The sequence below is a fragment of the Galeopterus variegatus genome, unplaced genomic scaffold, assembly GCF_000696425.1.
Source record: "Galeopterus variegatus unplaced genomic scaffold, G_variegatus-3.0.2 Scaffold3504, whole genome shotgun sequence".
Lineage (NCBI taxonomy): Eukaryota > Metazoa > Chordata > Mammalia > Dermoptera > Cynocephalidae > Galeopterus > Galeopterus variegatus.
Genome location: NW_007729615.1, coordinates 311,608 through 331,461, shown reverse-complemented (window position 1 = coordinate 331,461; position 19,854 = coordinate 311,608). Strand labels below are relative to the sequence as shown.

The 19,854-nt window shown below is 38.1% G+C and overlaps 1 protein-coding gene across 1 annotated transcript in view; it reads right to left on the bottom strand.

Moving 5' to 3' along the window:
- STARD9 (StAR-related lipid transfer (START) domain containing 9) overlaps positions 1–19,854 on the bottom strand; it is a 119,017-nt gene that overhangs the window by 24,975 nt on the left and 74,188 nt on the right. Inside the window, exons 8-16 of the mRNA XM_008585248.1 lie at positions 16,748–16,817; positions 15,114–15,186; positions 7,913–7,980; positions 6,665–6,762; positions 6,037–6,246; positions 5,751–5,848; positions 4,525–4,602; positions 3,873–3,944; positions 1,033–1,212 (exon numbers count right to left, since the gene is read on the bottom strand). Of these exons, the coding sequence (XP_008583470.1) occupies positions 1,033–1,212; positions 3,873–3,944; positions 4,525–4,602; positions 5,751–5,848; positions 6,037–6,246; positions 6,665–6,762; positions 7,913–7,980; positions 15,114–15,186; positions 16,748–16,817 (947 nt within the window). The remainder of the gene's footprint in view (positions 1–1,032; positions 1,213–3,872; positions 3,945–4,524; positions 4,603–5,750; positions 5,849–6,036; positions 6,247–6,664; positions 6,763–7,912; positions 7,981–15,113; positions 15,187–16,747; positions 16,818–19,854) is intronic.

Below are 19,854 nucleotides of genomic sequence, written 5' to 3'. Positions count from 1 at the left end.
CATGTTGTCCCCCCTACCACCACCACACTCAGCTCTTTGGACCCTCCTTCATGCTTAAAACTTCCTTTAAGCTTTCTCTCTCCCTCCTCTCTGCTTTTCCAGGTAAGTGTAGTGATGAAGAAGTGGGAGGTGCATTTTTTTGTTGATGTGGGGTTTGAATGAAGTGGGGAAGTATGAGAAGAAAACTTTCAAATCTTTTGAATTCCCCCTTTAATCTCTAAAAGCCATCTTTCAGCAGCCTATATTTGTAGAGGTTAGGAGCACTGACAGTATCCTGAGTTTAGGATTTCACTCTCCATGACTGCATCCTTGTGCTTCAGGAAGCCAGGAAAGGCATATCCTTACTTTAAAATGAGGAAATTAAAAGTACTTTTAGGGCCGGCCTGTGGCTCACTCGGGAGAGTGTGGTGCTGATAACACCAAGGCCCCGGGTTCGGATCCCATATAGGGATGGCCGGTTAGCTCACTGGGTGAGCGTGGTGCTGACAACACCAAGTCAAGGGTTAAGATCCCCTTACCGGTCATCTTTAAAAAAAAATAAAATAATAAATAAATAAATAAAAATAAAAAAGATAAGGGTAACTAACATAATCGTAAAGATCAACACTGGAGGACTTAAACCCCTGGATATCAAGACGCTATAAAATTAAATTTGGAAGTTGGTGAAAACATGTGCAAACAGCACAACGGAACACAACACAGTCTAGAAACATAGATCAAGCATTCACTGACAATAGATTTATGACAAAGTTTAAATGACGAAATTAAGGCACAACAAACAAAAGTAAGTTACAAGAGCAACAGAAGCAGCAGTTGGAAAACAAACGATAGCTCTGAATTCCAGTCTTCTGTCCTATTCATATAAAAGAAAAACAGATCACAATTTATCAACCAGACCAGTTTCCTCAGCGCAAACATGAAGGTAGCTGTGTGGTATCTGTCTCAATTCACAGAAACATGGCTGCTGCTTTTCCCTCCTTGACCTCTGGGGCCAGTGGCTCGGGAAGAAAGGGAGTGCGCCAGCCTCCTCACCTTGAGGTGATATAGCACAACCCCCGTGCTGAGCAGATCGTCCTCCAAGACCATGAGGTGTGGCAGGCTGGAGTCAATGACCACACCGGCCCTCTTCCTGTTGATGTCCACACTGTAATGCTCCATGAGGGCCTGCCAATCGTTCCACTTCTGCGTCCAGTCTTTAGTCAGTTGATCTATCTGTAGAGGTATAGGAGGTAATCCGAGACACACAGCATGAGGGGTGGGCTAAAGGTCAGAGGTCACCCTGACCTGCTTTTCCAGGGTATTACTTTCTCATGATCCTCATTGTTACTATTCAAAGCCCCTTGCACATATGGAGGCCCTTGCACCTCCTCCAACTGCAAGATCCCTCTGTTTTCTAAGTTTTCTTCAATAAGCAAGTATTACATTAATAAACAGAAGCTCCCTCAATAAATGTTATTTTTAAAGTTTTCTTCAATGGACATGTATTGTTTCTATAATTAGAAAAAAACATAAATGTTATTTTTTAAATTATTTTTTAAAAATTAATTGGGATATTAGTAAGACATCTATGCTTATAACTTCCTTGTCCCCATCCAATTTCTATGTGATCCATATTTGGGAATCCTTTTATGACCTAACACTTCTTTTTCAAAGTACAGTACCTTGAGTTCTAATATAAGCTTGCACATAGTTCCAAGACCTATGAAGCACTGACAGGAACCTCATCAGGTCAAATTAAGTCTATATAGAAACAGTCTGGAAGACCATGTAATAATAAAATAACAACAATAATAATAAAATACCGAGTGCTTACTATGTATCAGGAAAAGAGTTATAAAAATAAATATACAGAGGCTTAGAGGCCTTAAGCTAAGACCACCTGAGGGACTTGAACAAACAGTGCTGAACATAGGGTCCTTTTTCTTCTCTTGGTGGAAACTAATGCCTAAGGCAAGAAGCTTATCCTGGGAATGAAGAACTGAGGAAGCTCAGGAAAAAAACTGGATTCAGGTAAGTACTGCTCTCATAAAGGGAATACTTAAGAAAAAAAAATTATACCAAGTTTAGGAACAAGTATTTTTTTTTTTTCCTTTTTTTTGTCTTTTTTTTTACTGACCGGTAACGGGATCGCAATCCTCGGTGTTGCGCCCGTACCGGGGAGCAGCAACGGGATCGCAACCCTCGGTGTTGCGTCCACACCGCGCTCAACCAGTGAGCGGGAACCGGTCTCCACATGGGATCCGAACCCTCGGCGGGAGCGCCGCAGCGCTCCCAAGCGGCGCACTCTCCAGTGTGCCACCGGGCCGGCCCAGGAACAAGTATTTTATATACCCTAGAAACATTAAGTTATAATCACTGAGTTGAAGTTTGAAAACCAGTGAAACTACAGGGTAACTGTAAGGGGCTGGGTTGGATCAGGACCTCTGGCAATGGTGAGCAGCAGGACGCTCTGGCTTACAGTTCAGCCGACCCAGAATGGTGACCCCTCTGGCCTCTTGCATCACCCATTCCTACACTGTCTAAGGTCATACTGCCAGCAAGTGGCAGATTCAAGTCCAGGTTGGCTGGCCTACATAGTGTAAAAGTGCAAATAATCTTGGAATGATTTTGGCTTTTCTACTTCATCTCTCATTATAGAGGGATGATATTTACTGAACCCAAAATCAGAATATATGGCTAAACAAAAAACTTCTGTGCAACTTCTGGATGTGTGATGTAGTCCTGGCAAGTTTAGTTAGTGTAACAAAATGTTGACATGGCCAGGATACTTTCATAACATAGAAGGATCATACAACAGAATATTGAAAATTGGGACATTTGTTTTTAGGATCTAAATCTAACCTAAATAGCCTGTGAGAAGGAAGAATGCCTAACCTGTCACCAAAAGAATGCCTACCATTTCTTCCTTTTAAATATCTCTGGAAATCAGCATTTATTTTACTTTTCCAAAATGTCTTGTCCTCGCCCTTACTGGGTTACCATAACATTCTCTTTCCTGGTTGGCCTCTCAGCTTCCAGTCTTCCCTCATTTCAATTTATCCTACATACAACTGTCATATTAATTTCTCCAAGACACTCCTTTATTATGTCACCAATCTGATTCAAGAAGCTGTCAATCCTGTTTATATCAAGTTCACACCTTCTAAACTGGCCCTAACCTTACCTTCACTACTCTCTACCATGAACACCTATCTAGCCAGCTTCATCTTCCTCGTAGTGTGCTTCCACATGGCCTCTGACACTGCTTCTTTCTCCCAGTTCCATGGCTTTGCTTATGTAATCCCTCCCTCACCCAAAATGCCCTATCCCTTCTCCTTATCTAACAACCCTAAATCATGGTCTAGGTCAAGGTCAGTTCTCTGACTTCCAGTTACAACACATGATGCCTATTCCAAAAATTCCAAGCCATAATGATTTCTTCTTTCCCTAAACTCTTTTCATCTTAATCATATAGCTGACCTAACACATCGTTCTCTAAAATCTGTTTCCAACTAGACTGCAAGCTACTTGAGGGCAGAGACTTCTTTATATCTCTTGTAGCATTACGCTGAGCACCTATTTGGTGCTCAAGCAATGAATACATGTTGATTGATTGATTTACTGACTAGAAAATAATCCTGTTTTTCTAGGCTACTCTCACTATCCAAAGGGAATTATCAAGAACCCCTGAGGGAACAAAACAGAAAGTCAGAAAGCCATTTGCACATCCCTAAGGCAAACACATCCCCCATTCAAGGCTCAATGGAAACAAAAATTGTCTTTAAATTAGATAGACCCTCTCTACCCTGCCAAGGGATCAGCCCTAGCCCAGGAATAATGGAGAAAGCTCCTAGGGTGATATAAAGCACAACTGCATTCACCAATACACCCACCTTCAATTCATTTTGAAGAACCAGCTCCTTCAGATTTTCATCCTTTTCATTATTCAATGAACTAAAGTTCCTCTGTACAAACAGAGAGAGAGATGTGCTTTACTATTTTTTCCTTGTTCTGAACTTCACGTAGGTCCCACCCTTACACTTGTGAAGAAAGATAGGTGCAAATAAAGGGAAGATTTTATCATTAAAATTAGAAATAAATCAGGAGGCTAAGTATTTGGGCTCATATTTGTACAAAGGAGAATTCAAGTTAGCCAATTAGCTCAGTTGGTTAGAGCATGGTGCTTATTTTATAAGACCAAGGTCTGGAGTTCAATTCCTGTACCAGCCAGCAAAGAAAAAAAAAAAAAAGGAAGGAAGGAAGAATTCAAAGAAATTTTTCTGGATGGTCCCATTCCCAATATTTGCCCATACACAGAGAAAGGGCCATTCAGGCAAATGTCCTTTGAACAAGACATGATATAGCGAGGATGCCCACTCTGTCTGAAGTGACACAGAGAAATCAGAGTAATCCCCCTCCTGCCTCTGCTCCATGAGTATCCATTGAGAACATGGAATGCAGCAGGGCTCAGGTTCTATGCAGAAGAAAAGGGAATCAGTAGGAGAACCTCACATAAGCACAGAAAAGTTCTGATTGCCTGCATACCAGTTCAAAGCTCAGCAGCATGGCTTTCAGTCTTTCAATCTCTTCTTTGAGTTCTCGGATCAACTTTACATTTGCATCCTGAAACACAGAGAACTATCACCACTAATTGATATCAGGTCCCAACCAGCTATGAAATGCTATATGCAATCAGCTTGGAAGAAGTCGATTGGTCCTTTGGGGTAACTTCTAGAGCAGGCAGTCATTCTCAAACTGTAGTCCTAGGACCAGCAGCATAAAATTCACCCAAGAACGTGTGAGAAATGCAAATTTTGGTCCCACTCCAGACCTACTCAATCAGAAACTCTTCAGGACTGGGCCTAGCTATGTTTTAACAAACCCTCCAAGTGATTCTTATACACACTAAAGTTTGAGAATCACTGCTCCACAGCAGAAAGTCAAGTAGGTAACACAAATACCAGAGCATGTATAGGTAGTAGGTGCTAATCTTCCTGTATTGTGACTAAACTTAACACTTGCCTAAATACACTGCCTTTTAAAATAGTTTCTATATGGGCTATATGTGTCTGGTCACCAGCTATGATCCTTGCTCTGGAGCTTTTCACTGAAACTGCAAAGGAGATAAGGAACATTTGGAATATTCTCATGATTATTCAGCTTTCAAAACCAATAAATTATTTATACTCTCCTTTTAATCCAAAGCAGACAAGACACTGTAATTTGCATAGAAAAACAAATAAACAAACAAACACAGGCATAAATCAATATTAATTCAAAATAAAAGCAGTAAACAAAGAAACTTTTAAATAGCCTTTTTAGGGCCAGCCTGGTGGCACACTCGGTAGAGTGCGGCGCTTGGGAGCTCGGCGGCACTCCCGCCGAGGGTTTGGATCCCATATAGAGACCGGTCTGCTCACTGGTTGAGCACGGTGCGGGCACGACACTGAGGGTTGCGATCCCGTTACTGGTCACAAAAAAAAAGGGAAAAAAAAAATAGCCTTTTAAAGAAAAGCAATGGCGCGCCAGCATCTTAAGAGGAATGGCCTTAGAGAAATACCTAAAATAAATTATTCATAAAAGGTTCTGAATGAAGGCAGTACAGATCTGAGAGAAGAATATGACATTAGAAGAAAGAATTTCACTCCCTCATCCTTTGAAGAACAAGTCTGGAAAGTTGGGGTGAGTACGAAGGAAAGAAATCAGTGAGAGAAAAAAATAAGAACTTTTTGTAAACCATACCAGACCAGGACTTTCACCGAAGGTCTCACCTCATTTACTCGTGGCTTGTTGATGATGTTTTTGGCACTGGATGCATATCTCAGCGTGCTCATGGTCTCACTGTAGCTAGTGTGTGCAGGTGACACAGCTGAGGTAGAAGAAGAAAGTTAAAAAAACATGCCAAGCTCTTCCAGCCCAGCCCTTAGTCACTTGCCTTGCTACTACTGCCCATGTTGTATGAGACCCTTAATGAAATGAGGAACCTGGGTGGTCATGGACCTTTCTCTGAGTCCAGTACTTGTCTTGACACAGAACCAGCTCTAGCATCCCACTCACTGGCAACCATGATGGTTTTGGAGTTGCCTCCAAGGCTGTCCTTCAGCAGCCAGGTCAACACAGAGTCTCGGTATGGGATGTAAGACTGCCTCCGCGAGGGTCCCCCACCACTGCTGGTCCCAAAAGGAGAGCTAGGGATTCTACTGTCACCACCATTGCTAGCTGAACTGTTGAGGCTCTGGCAGCTGCTGAATACTTGGGAGTTCTGGGCTTAAAAGACAAAAAATAAAAGTGGAAGAAGAAATTATGAAGCAAATGAATAAAAACAATAGTTGAAGAACATGCTTAAGTATCACACTTCCTAATCCCTTTCTGCATATCATAAGGGTTTTGATATGATAAAAACCCTGAATTTGAGCCCTGAATTAGACTTTGGATCCATGCCATGGAATGTTTGAGTCACACATTATTTTAGTCTCCCCTCTTTTTGAAATGATAGTTCTGGGATAATGGTCATATTATACTCTAAAATTAAAGACAAATATCATATTTTCATGCTCCAAACCAGAAAATACCCTTATCAAAAAGAAACTTGGAAGTGTCTACCCCATTTCAACAAAATGAAAGTCTGAGCTTATTTTCCAAAGTCTCCCTCCCACTCTGATAATCCAGTCTGTCAGCAAAATACCTAAGGTGGAGATGACAATTCCCAAAGTCACAAGGGACTTGTTGATATTGGCTCCTTCAGTAATCCGGTCTTTACAGTAACTGGGATCTGCTCTTTCACTAAAACACAGTCAATGAAAACAAAAACAAAAGCAAACGAGACATTCTCCTTATAATTCTGCTGTAAGATATTATCCGTTATGTTGTATATCACATTGTAAAAAAGTCACATAATAAATGCCCTTTAGAATTCAGTTCCAGAAAAACTGTTACCATCTTACAATGAACTGGTCTTCTTTGCCTTCTCAGGTAATAAAAATCAAATAATTCATTAACTTTTATTTTTATTGTGGCTGTCAGAGCACTTTAAGCTACATGTAATGCTCATGTACAGTAATGATATTAGCTTAGCTTTTTGGTATATTCACTTTCCTTCTATCTTTATTGTTTTAAATTCACATATTCATGGCTTTTTGGTATCTGTGTCATTAACTGTTAACTATCTCAAATTTCTTTAAGTGAGAAATATTAATAATTCACACTTACAATTGGCTGATATAGTTTCCTTCAGACAATGCATAGTTCTTAAAGGAACACTGTACCATATTAATTATTTAGCAGATTTCAATTAAGAAAATTTGCCTTATTTCATCTTATACTTTTTTGTGATCACATTATCCCCAAGTCTTTCTTCTTTCTGTATATATATACATATATATATAACTACAATTCATGCTTCCTTCTAATACTTAAAAAGCAGTATCTTCCACCCAACCTCACAATATTTTTAAAACTTTTTTTTTTTAGTGATGTATTTAGAGCTGCAAAAAATTAGTATTAAGTCAAAGAAAAAAGATGTGCTAACTCAGTCACCTTCACAGAGTCATTTTCAGTCCTAGCTACACACTGGAATCACCTGGACAGCTTTAAAAATACAAGTACACAGATGCCTGCACTCTCCTTCCCCAGCTCCTCCCCAACCCTACGATATCTGATTTACTTGGTCTGAGGTGCAGGCACTGGGAGTTTTAAAAATTCCCTAGGAGATTTTAATGGACAGCTAAGATAGAGACTCCCTGATGTAGAGAAACTTTTTAACCTCAGGAAAACTAACTTCTTTACATAGCATTTAAAGGGTTTGTTTCTTTTGTAATTTTCTCACATGACTGAAATGTGAAAAAGAATGGAACAAACTTATTGCCTGTAAAATGGGCAAGAACAAGATCACTGTGAAGGGAGTAATTCCCATAGGCTTTGGAATCCTAATTACCTGCCTGCTAGGTCCACAAGGTTGATCTTGCTAGCTATTTCAGAGGGAAGGCTGTTCTCCAGGATTGCCTAAGGGAGAAAACACATTTAAGGTCTGTCATTTGGAATGATGTGTACTTTTTTCCCGTTTAGACACTCTTCTAACCAAGGTGATATTTTGGATTTTTATCTAACTCACTCAACAAATCTGTATTCTTTTTTTGTTGTTGTTAATTTTATTGGTTATGCATATTCATGGAGTACAAAGCTGATCGTCGCCACTAGGTCTGCATTCTCCCTCTGCAAGTCCAACACACCACTGTGGTCTTTCTTTCCTTCCTTCCTTCTCTCTTAGCTCCCACTTATGAGTGAGGACATGTGGTATTTTTCCCTCTATGCCTGGCTTACTTCACTCAACATAATTTTCTCCAAGCTCATCCACGCTGCTGTAAATGGCAGAATTTCATTCTTTTTTATAGCAGAGTAGTATTCCATGGAGTGTGTGTGTGTGTGTGTATATATATATATATATATATACACCACATTTTTCTTATCCAGTCGTCCATTGATGGATATTTACATTGGTTCTATACTTAGGTTATTGTATATAGAGTTGTGATGAATATGGGAGTGCAGGTATCCCTTCGACATGATGATTTCCATTCCTTTGGGTATATACCTAGTAGTGGGATTGCTGGATCATATGGTAGATCTATCTGTACTTGTTTGAGAAGCCTCCATACTGTTTTCCATAGTGGTTGTACTAATTTACAGTCCCACCAACAGTGTAGGAGCATTATGCTCTCTACACATCCTTGCCAGCATCTATGATTCTCCATCTTTCTGATGATAGCAAGCCTAACTGGGTTGAGGTGATATCTCAATGTGGTTTTAATTTGCATTTCCCTGATGATTAGGGATGTTGATCACTTTTTAAAGTGCCTGTTGGCCATTCATATGTCTTCCTTAGAAAAATGTCTATTCAGATACTTTACTCATTTTTTATTTTTATTTATTTTAATTTTTTTATTTTTCTATTTTTTTAAATTTTAATTTTTATTGAATCAAAATTGATTATACATATTTTTGGGTTTCAACATTGAGATATGTTGATCAAATCAATATTACTAGTATATATACTGTTACAAATTATAATTATTCTTTATGCCCCTTGTCCAATCCCTCCTCATCCCTCTTTCTCTACCCCCTCCCCCCTCTAATTACCCTAGATTTCTTCTCTCCCTCTGAAAGAATAATGGTTATTCTATTGATTTGCTGCCCAAATGATCTGTCCAATGCTGAGAGGCATGATCAGGTCCCCCAATACTATTATAGAGCAGATGTCTCTTCCGTCACTATGAAATGGGCTCTGTGGAGACAGACATCCTCCTCCTTTCTTTATCTCTGCTGGTGACTCTCCTGTGTCAACTCACTCCAGTGGCTTGTGGACCATCTGCATGGTGGTTGTGGCATCTAGCCATCTTCACAGCAGCCATGGTTATCGTGGCAGCTATGGTGGGCCACCCACATGGAGGAGATGTTTTTGGCCTGCTCTGTGGTGCTGACAGTGTGCCTGGTAGTGGAGAGTGTCTGATCCCCAGTTCCATGCCCTGGGTCACTGAGTGGGTCCCAAGGCACTGGCACAGTGTGCCTGGTTGTGGGAGGGGGAGCCCAGTCCCCTTCTCCATGCCCCGAATCCCCGGGTGGGCCCTGAAGTGCTGGCATGGGGTGCCTGGTTGTGGGACGGGGGCTCCGGTCCCAGGTTCCATACTCCAGGTCCCTGGGTGGGCCCTGAGGCACTGGTGCGGGGTGCCTGGTGGTAGGAGGGGGATCTGGTCCCTTTCTCTATGCCTCGGGTCCATGCCTTTGCCCATTTTTTAAATGGGTTATTTGTTTTTTTACTGTGTAATTGTTTGAGTTTCTTGCATATTCTGGATACTAATCCATTGTTGGATGTATAGTTTGTAAATATTTTCTCCCACTCTGTAGATTGCCATTTCACACTGTTGATTGTTTCCTTTGCTGTGCAGAAGCTTTTAAGTTTGATATAGACCCATTCATTTTTCTTTTGTTGCTTGTGCTTTTGTGCTTCTGTTCATAAAGTCTGTGCCCAGTCCTAGTTCCTGAAGTGTTTCCCCTATATTTTCCCTTAGTAGTTTTATAATTTCAGGTCTTAAACTTCAGTCTTTAATCCATTTTGAGCTGATTGTGTTATATGGTGAGAGGTGCAGGTCTAGTTTAATTCTTCTGCATATGGATATCCAATTTTCCCAACACCAGTTATTGAAGAGGCAGTCTTTTCCTGAATGTATGTTTTTGTTGTCTTTGTCAAATATCAGTTGCCTGTAAGTCTGTGGGTTGATTTCTGGGTTCTCTATTCTGTTCCACTGGTCTGAGTGTCTATTTTTATGCCATTACCATGCTGTTTTGGTTACAATAGCATTGTAGTATCATTTGAAGTCAGGCATTGTTATGCCTCCAGCATTAGAATGTCATTGGTATTTTGATGGGGACTGCATTGAATCTATACACTGCTTTGGGTAGTATGGACATTTTTACAATATTAATTCTTCCAACCAATTAATTCCATCCAAGAGCATGGAATATCTTTCCATCTTTTTGTGTCTTCTTTAATTTCTTTCAATAGTGGTTTGTAGTTCTCATCATAGAAATCTTTCACCTCCTTGGTTTTAAATCGATTCCTAGGTATTTTGTTGTTGTTGTTGACTATTGTTAAGCGGGCTTACCTTTTTCATTTTTCTTTCTGTTAGTGCATTTTTGCAGAATATAAATGCAACTGATTTGGGGGCATTGAATTTGTATCCTGCAATATTACCGAAATTATTACCCAGCTCTAACAGTTTTTTAATAAAGTCTTTAGGTTTTTCTAAATATAGGATCATGTCATCTGCAAATTGGGACAGTTTAACTTCATCTTTTCCAATATGGATGCTCTTTATTTCTTTCTCTTGCCTGATTGCTCTAGCTAGTACCTCCAGTACTATGTTACATAGGAGTGGTGAGAATGGGCATCCTTGTCTTGTTCCTGTTCTTAAAGGAAAAGCCTTCGGTTTTTCCCCATTCAGGATGATATAGGTGGTGGGCATGTCATAGATGGCTTTTCCCTTGTTGAGATATTTTCCTTCTATACCTAATTTGTTGAGAGTTTTTATCATGAAGGGATGTTGAATTTTGTCAAATGCTTTTTCTGCACCTACTGAGATAATCATATAGTGTTTGTCCTTGATTTTTTTGATATGATGTATCACATTTATTGACTTGTGTATGTTGAATCATCCTCGCATTTCTGGGATGAATCCCACTTGCTCATGGTGTATACGTATTTTTAAGTGTTGCTGTATTCTGATTGCTAGTATTTTATTGAGGATTTTTGCATGTATGTTCACCAGAGCTATTGGTCTGTAGTTCTTTTTTGTTGTATCTTTTTCTGCCTCTGATATCAAGGTGATGCTGGCCTCACAGAATGAGTTTGGGAGCATGACCTCTGTTTCACTTTTGGAATAGTTTAAAAAGAATTGGTATTAATTCCTCTTTAAAGGTTTAGTAGAATTCAGCAGTAAAGCCATCCACTCCTGGGTTTTTCTTTTTTGGGAGATTGCTGATTACTACCTTCAATCTCACTGCTTGTTATTGGTCTGTTCAGGTTTTCTATTTCTTCTTGGTTCTGTTTTAGTAGTTTGTATGTGTCTAGAAATGTATCCATTTCCTCCAGGTTTTCAAAATTGTTGGTGTGTACTTGTTTGTCATAGCCTCTAATAATTTTTTGTATTTCTGTGTAATCATTAAAACTGTGTAATCAGTTTTAATGTCTCCTTTTTCATTTCTGATTTTTGTTATTTGAATCTTCTCTCTTCTTTAATTTTTGTTAACCTAAAGGTTTGAGTATTTTGTTTATCTTCTCAAAAAACCAATTGTTTGCTTCTTTGATTTTTTTGTATTTTTTGGGGAGGTCTCTATATTATTTAGCTCTGCTCTAATCTTAATTATTTCTTTCTGTCTGCTAAATTTGGGATTGGATTGTTCTTGTTTTTCTAGTTCTTTGAAGTATAGCATTAGGTTGTTTACTTGAAATCTTTCTATTCTTTTGATGTAAGCGTTTATTGTGATGAACTTCCCTGTTAGGTCTGCTTTTGCGTATCCCACAGGTTTGATATGACGTGTCTTTATTTTCATTGTTTACTAGTAATTTTTTGATTTCCTGTTTAATTTCTTCTTGAACCTATAGGCCATTCAGGAGCCTGTTGTTTAATTTCCATGTATTTGTATAGAGTCCTGAGTTTTGCTTGTTATTAATTTCTAGTTTTAATCCATTGTGGTCTGAAAAGATTATTGAGATGATTTCAATTTTTAAAAAGTTACTGAATTAATTTCTAGTTTTAATCTTGTTATTAATTTCTAGTTTTAATCCATTGTGGTCTGAAAAGATTATTGAGATGATTTCAATTTTTTAAAAGTTACTGAGATTTGATTTGTAACCTAACATGTGGTCTATCTTGGAGAATGTTGTGTGCTGACTAGAAGAATGTATGTTCTGTAGTTGCTGGATGAAATGTTCTGTAGATATGTGCCAGGTCCAATTGGTCTAAAGTGTAGTTTAAATCCTGTATTTCTCTGCTGATTTGTTGCCTGAATGATCAGTCTAATGATAACAGGGGGATGTTCAGATCTCCCACTATTATTGTATTGGGATCTCTCTCTTTAGGTCTAGTAGTATTTGCTTTATTTATCTGAGTGCTCCAGTGTTGGATGCATATATATTTATGATTGTTTTCTTCTTGCTGGATTGAACTCTTTATCACTATATAGTGGCCTTCTTTCTCTCTTTTTATGGTTTTTGGTTTAAAGTCTATTTCGTCCAATATAAGAATAGCTACTCCTGCTCATTTTGGGTTTCCATTTGTGTGGTATATCTTTTTCCATCCTTTCCCTTTTAGTCTGTGTGGGTATTTACTGGTGAGATGAGTCTCTTTAAGAAAGCATAGAGCTGGGTCTTGATTTTTTGATCCAGTCCATCAGTCTGTGTCTCCTGAGTGGGGAGTTTAATCCATTTATATTTAAGGTTGATATTGATAGGTATTGTCTTTTTCCTGGCATTTTATAGCTTTTTGATTAGATGTTTTGAGTATCATTTGTTCCTTTGTTCTCCTTTGATTATAGGTCTTCAATGTTTGTGGTTTTTTGGGGTTTTTTTGAGGTAGTAAGATTTAGTTTCTTTTGTCTTTCTCACTTGCATTTATGTTTTACTAGTGGGTTTCATTCTTACTTGTGTATTCATGGTAGTGATTATTGTTTTTCAGATTCCAGATGTAGGATTCCCATGAGAATTTCTTGTAGGAATGGTCATGTTGTGATGAACTCCCACAGCTTTTGTCTGGGAGATGCATTATTTTTCCCTCATTTCTGAAGTATAGCCTTGCCAGGTATAGTATTCTTGGCTGGCAGTTTTTTCTTTTATTATTTCAAATATGTCATCCCATTTTCTTCTTGCCTGTACGGTTTCAGTTGAAAAGTCTGCTGTTAGTCTGATGGGAGCTCCCTTATAAATAGTTTGATGCTTTCTCTTGCTGCTCTTGGGATTCTCTCATTGTCTCTGAGCTTTGCCAGTTTGACTATAAGGTGTCTTGGAGAAGATCTTTTTGAATTGATACTGTTTGGGGATCGTTGAGCTTCCTGGATCTGAAGGTCTGTGTCTCTCCCTATACCTGGGAAGTATTGCATTATTATTTCATTGAATAGACTTTCAATGCCTTTACTTTTCTCCTTCCCTTTAGGAACACCTATGGTTCAGATGTTTGTGTGCTGAAGGTTACCTGCTAGCTCTCTTAGAGATTCTTCATTTTTAAAAAATTCCTTTCTCCTTTTTTTGTCTGCCTGGGTTATTTCATAAAGACCATATTTGAGTTTGGAAATTCTTTCTTCTGCTGTTCTAATCTGCTGCTTAAGCTCTCAGTTGTGTTTTTTATTTGATCAAATGCATCTTTCAGTTCTAAGAGTTCTGTTACATTCTTTCTTAAGGTATTAATCTCTTTGTAAATTTCATCCTTCATATCCTGGGTATTTTTTCTCATTTCATTGTTTTGTCTTACAGAGTCCTCTTTTATTTCATTGAGTTTCCTTAAGATAGTTAGTTGGAATTCCTTTTCAGTCATTTCAAGGGTTTCCTGTACTTTAGGGTCTGGTAATTGAGAGTTACTGAATTCTTTTGGTGGTGTCATATTTTCTGATTTTTCCATATTTCTAATATCTCTACATTGAGTTTTGGTCATCTGGTAGGGCAACTGCTTCTTTTATTACTCTGGAGTGGGCTTTAAGGAGAAAGACTTCTTCCTCTTTTTCCAGGCTCTCTCCTCTTTCTGGGATTCCCATAAAACTTGTGTTGGTACACTGAATGGGGTCCCACAGATTCATGTGGTTCTATTAATTTTTCTTCAATCCTTTCACTCTCTCTTCTGCAAACTAGATGATTTCTAATTAATTTTTTCACCATCTCAAATCTGCTATTAGTCCCAACAGTGAATTTCATTTCACTTATTGTACATTTCAATTCCAGAATTCCCATTTAAAAATTAATTTCTGTCATTTTATAGAAAAGCTGCTGGTTTTCCCAGCCTTCCCTTCCCTGGTTGAATGACCCCATTGACAGAGATCAAGGTGTGGGTGGGAATGGAAGCACCCTAAAGCAAAAACACCATATATTTGCACTGTTCTTAATTGAAAGTCAGTATTTTTTTTTAATAAATGCTTCTCAGTTTGTTATATGCCTTGAGTCTATTTGTAGAACACTGAAACAGTTTTGTCCAGCTTTATAGTTGCTTTTTGGGGACAGAATTTGTCAGCCTTCTCACTCCATCATAATGGAAGTGAATCTTTTAATTTTTCATTTTAATGCTATTTTCCTTTCAACCTTGATTTCCTTTTAAGTGCCCATACTGATCACATAGATGTGAAAGTGTTTTGAAATGGTAAATTTACTTTGAAAAGTAAAATATAAGAAGACATTTGGATTAGTCTTTATGATATGCTTCTACCTTTCTAGGTGTATAGTTTAACAGATTGTATGTATATCTTCTTTATAAGATTAGATTATATCAGAAGACCTGTAAACAGGAGCGTACGAGGAAAGGAAAAGAAATAGAAAGGAAGACAAGAAAGTGGTCAAAAGAAACAAGAAGAAGCCTCACCAAACACAAGGGGTAACCAACCTGCGTGTAGTGAATAGTGAAGATGGCATGGGATCTGCTGCTCGCCTCATGAACGTGGGTGGCTGCTGTGATTCTGGGTATACAAGGGAAGACAGTTAAGACAAGGATTGTTCATTTATGATGGATCCTTTAGGATCCATGGAGAACACAAGAAATGTTAGTGCTGAGTTTCACAGATAAGAATCTTTTTTTTTTTTTTTTTAAAAAGATGACCAGTAAGGGGATCTTAACCCTTGACTTGGTGTTGTCAGCACCACACTCAGCCAGTGAGCCAACCGGCCATCCCTATGTGGGATCCGAACCCGGGGCCTTGGTGTTATCAGCACCGCACTCTCCCGAGCAAGCCACGGGCCGGCCCACAGATAAGAATCTTAAAAACATCCATGTTTAGTGCAGTACAGTTAGGAGAATGGTCCAAAGAGGGCAGAAGTGGTACTCTAGGTGTTGCTATATCCAAGTATAAGAGGGAGTGTAGCATCATACTAAACCATGTTGGAACATTTTTTTAAAGCAATAGAAGCAAAAATCAGAGTGAAAAAGGGAATACTAAAGTGCATTCAACCTGGAAGACTATCCCCAAGACAGACCCATTTAAATAAGACAAGCTTGCTGAAGAAGAAGCCTCATAGAGAAGGTAAGTTGTGATTAAACACAAAATTTTAATCTTAGAGTGTCAGAAAGGCTTTTGAAATGAGATCTCAAATTATATCATTTGTCATTTAAACCAGATGGAATTTATAATCTCCCTTAGAAATCCATTCCAGTGTTAACCCTTAAAGTCAGGAAAGTCTTCCCTTTATCTAAATCTGTCAGTCATGCTCCAGTTTAAGACCATCTCACTGACTTCTATCCTAGGAGGAGCTGGAGAACTAAAGAAAAGGGTCAAAATGTAGAGGCTGGTCTCATGACTCAAGGATAAACAATAAAAGGTGAAGCCTGACATTTAAAGATCAAGGAGTTCAGGGTATCCTGAAGACCAGAAGCAAGTACCTCCAGGAGAGTTCCATGAAACCCTAGAAGTAGACAACTAAATTAAAATTTTTTCCTTTATGTTAAATTAACTTGGGCCTGCTATTAATAGTGTAAATAGAAGACTCTAAACACCCTCCCCCCCAACCAGGGAAAAAAAGCCTTTTTAAAAAAGGCATTTATTAATAACATTCTAAGTATTTCATAGTAACTGACAATATGGAATGTTATCACAATTTACAATAGCTTTCAGGAGAATCTACAGCACTTACTCATACAAGACCCAAAACAGTCTTTCGGGAGCAAAACTAGAAGAAATACGGCTTTCTGAAACATTTTATGCTATACTTGTCCTTATTTCTATCAAGCCCAAGGAAATAATCTTTTATTTGATCAAAATACCAGAAGCTATATATTATAAAACTAATTATAGAGTAATCCTCTGGGCTTACTGCCTAATATTATTACACCCAGAACAAACTCCTGCTTTGTTACTAGTGAAAAGAGCACTAAATCTTAGTCATCGGCCCTTACACTGGGTACATTACTGTTCTGGGAATATCTCTTCAGACATTATAAGTCTCAAAATATACTCCTAAAGGGAATGAGAACACAGGACAGGAGAATGAGGCTGAAGGAATAATAGAAACAAACAAACCTGTTACCTGTTTGCTATTCCCTCCTCCAAGAGTTCAATTACTTGCTTATAGTCAGTAACTACATGTTGGGATAAACCTATAAGATTTTTGAGGAGGAAAAAAGATATTAAACACAATTTTTGGTAAAGTTTAACACTTTCCTATAGATCTTTATCATTCCTATTTCATATCAATTGATAGACATGAATGAGGCAATTTGGCTAAATTCATTCAGACAATAAATTAAATCAACAAACATTTATTGTCAGTCTACTGTCAGATACTATGATAGGCTCTAGGAACACAGGTCTCTGCCCTCACAGTAAGTATGGTCTAGAATTCATACAGTGGCTTTGCTAACAATGACAACAACTCCTTACAATTCTGCTACACAGGTTATAAGAAATGTTCTCATATATTACCTCATTTGGCTCTCACAAAATTCCTGAAGTAGGCAGGTGCTGTTTTCCCCACAAGGTGGCAGGCTCAGTTTGACATACAAAATATCTAGTACACACGTCCCTATTCTCCCATAGTATACAATCATGAGAACTTTTACTATATAAGACAACATGGCCAAGTGCTACAGGAGTGAGAGAGATAATAAATGTCAATGAGATCAGGAGAAGGGTCAGGGCAGGCTCTTTGGAAGAAGTAAGACTTGAATTTAGCCACTATAGAATGGGTAGGCTTTAGATAAGTGAAGAGGAGCCTAAATGCATGAAAGTAAATCTTCATGACTGGTTATGACCAAGTCACAAAGGGCCTTCACAACTGTGCTAGAGAACATCTGTTTTAGAGATTCAGGAACAAAGTAACTGCACGGGATTACTGCTAAATATAATTACACCAATAATTAACAAAATAATTTGAGCACTGACTGAATTTTTATATATTAAGGAATAATTATAACTTAGATGTTATAATAGTTCTGTGGTTTTTTTAAAAAATTCCTTATCTCTTAGGGCTACATACTATAATATTAATAGACAAATCGATGCGACATTTGGAATCTGCCTCAAGATAAGATAGGATGAGGGAAAGTGGACAGGAATGTAGATAGAGCAGGATTGGCTAAGACTTAATGATTACTGTGACTGGGTAATAGGCACATGGCGGTTCATTATACTACTCTATTTTTGTGCATGTTTGAAATTTTCTATAATAAAAAGTTTTAAAAATTTATGGAGACTTTCAGCTTTTGACAATAGCAAGTTAAATAATATAAACCAACCATTCCGCTAAAGAGTATTAGAAAATACTAAACAAAATATAAAAGACATCAGCTTGAAATCGTAGAGAGATAACCAGATATTTAAAAACTTCCAAACCATTTCCTACGGGAGCATGGAAGCCCAGAGAGATAAGGCCAACATTTGGAGATGCTTTTCCCCTGGGGTCATCTGCCAAATCTTAAGGGCTAAGAGCAGATTTTGTAACAATCTCACAAAGATCGAAAGACAAAACTGCAGTACAGAGCCTAACCAGGGTAGATTCTTTGGAATCCCACTTCTTTGGGTTATAAACCCAAAGGGCTAAAACACAGGAGTAGGTTGAATTAGAAATAAGCCTTTGAAAGGACTGCAGCTCAACTTTGAACACTTTCAATCCTTACATTGCACTGAGGTGATTCTGGATCACTAGTATGTGCAGAAACCTAATACAAATAAATGTAAGTCTTCTACAGAGGATGACATCATTGTCCTACACTTCCAAATTATTTCTACAAAAATTTTTACAAATATTATCTGGCAAAAACTTATAACAAACACAGGAATAGACCTGACAACTTAATTGAAACCAGGAAAAATAATAGTTAATAGAAAGTGACACCAAAAGACCCAGATATTGGAGCTACTAGACAGATGTTAAAGTAACTCTGCTTACTATATTCAAGGAGCTAAAACACAAAATTACAAAATTTCAGAGAAAATTGGAAACTATAATAAAAGAATCAAATGGAAGTTTGAGAAATGAATAATACTATAAGTGAAAACAAAGCCTTGATATGTAAGTTTAACAGCAGATTAGACATAGCTGACAAAAGAATTAGTGAATAGGAAGAAAGATCAGAAACATATTCAAAATTTAGCAGAGATAAAACATAAAAATATACATGAGAGGGTAAGAGTTATAGAGCATATAGGGAATAGGTCCAACATAACTATAATTGGAGATACAAAAGGAGAGGAAAGTATGGGGTAAAAGCAGTATTAGGAAAGGTAACAGCTAAGAACATTCCAAAGCTGATAAAAGAATATAAAATTACAGATACAAGAAGTCCAGCATGATTTCTAAAAAGTCTAAATTTATCCCTCAGTACTTCATGACAACCTGTTGAAAATCAAAGACAAAAAGAGAGTCAGAAACCACAGGCACCCTCCTCTACCAGAACAAAAGGCAGGAGAGTACTGCAAACACCGCTTCTACACAGGTGGTCCACCATAGCCACTGCCATAGCTTCTGCCACAGCAAGGACAGCTCATCACCACAGTAGCAGCCATGATGACTGTGCAGGCAGTCAGATGCACACTTGACTGTATTGACAGAAGAAGAGTCACCCAGGGATCCTTGAAAAAGAGGAGGGAGTCTTTCTCCTCAATGCCCACTCCAGAGTAACAGAAGAAGCAACTGCTGTACCAGATGACCAGATAGTAATGCAAAGATACTAGAAACACGAAAGAACAAGAAAATATGATACTACCAAAAGAATTCAGTATTCTCAAGTACTAGACCCCACAGGTCAGGAAACCCTTGGAATGGCTGAAAAGGCATTCTGAGCAACAATCTTAAGGAAATTCAGTGAGATAAGAGAATCCTCAGACACCACAATGAAACGAAAAAAAAAAAATCCAAGATATGAAGGAGGAAAGTTACAAGAGATTAATAAATTTAAAAAGAGTGATGCAGAACTCCTGGAATTGAAAGATTCATTCAATGAAATAAAAAACACAACTGAAAGCTTAGCAGCAGATTAGAACAAGCAAACAAAAATATTTCTGATCTTGAAGATGGTCTTTTTGAAAAAACCAAGGTGGACAAAAAATAAATAAATAAATAAATTTTTTAAAATGAAGAAAATCAGGGCCAGCCTGTGGCTCACTTGGGAAAGTGTGGGGCTTATAACACCAAGG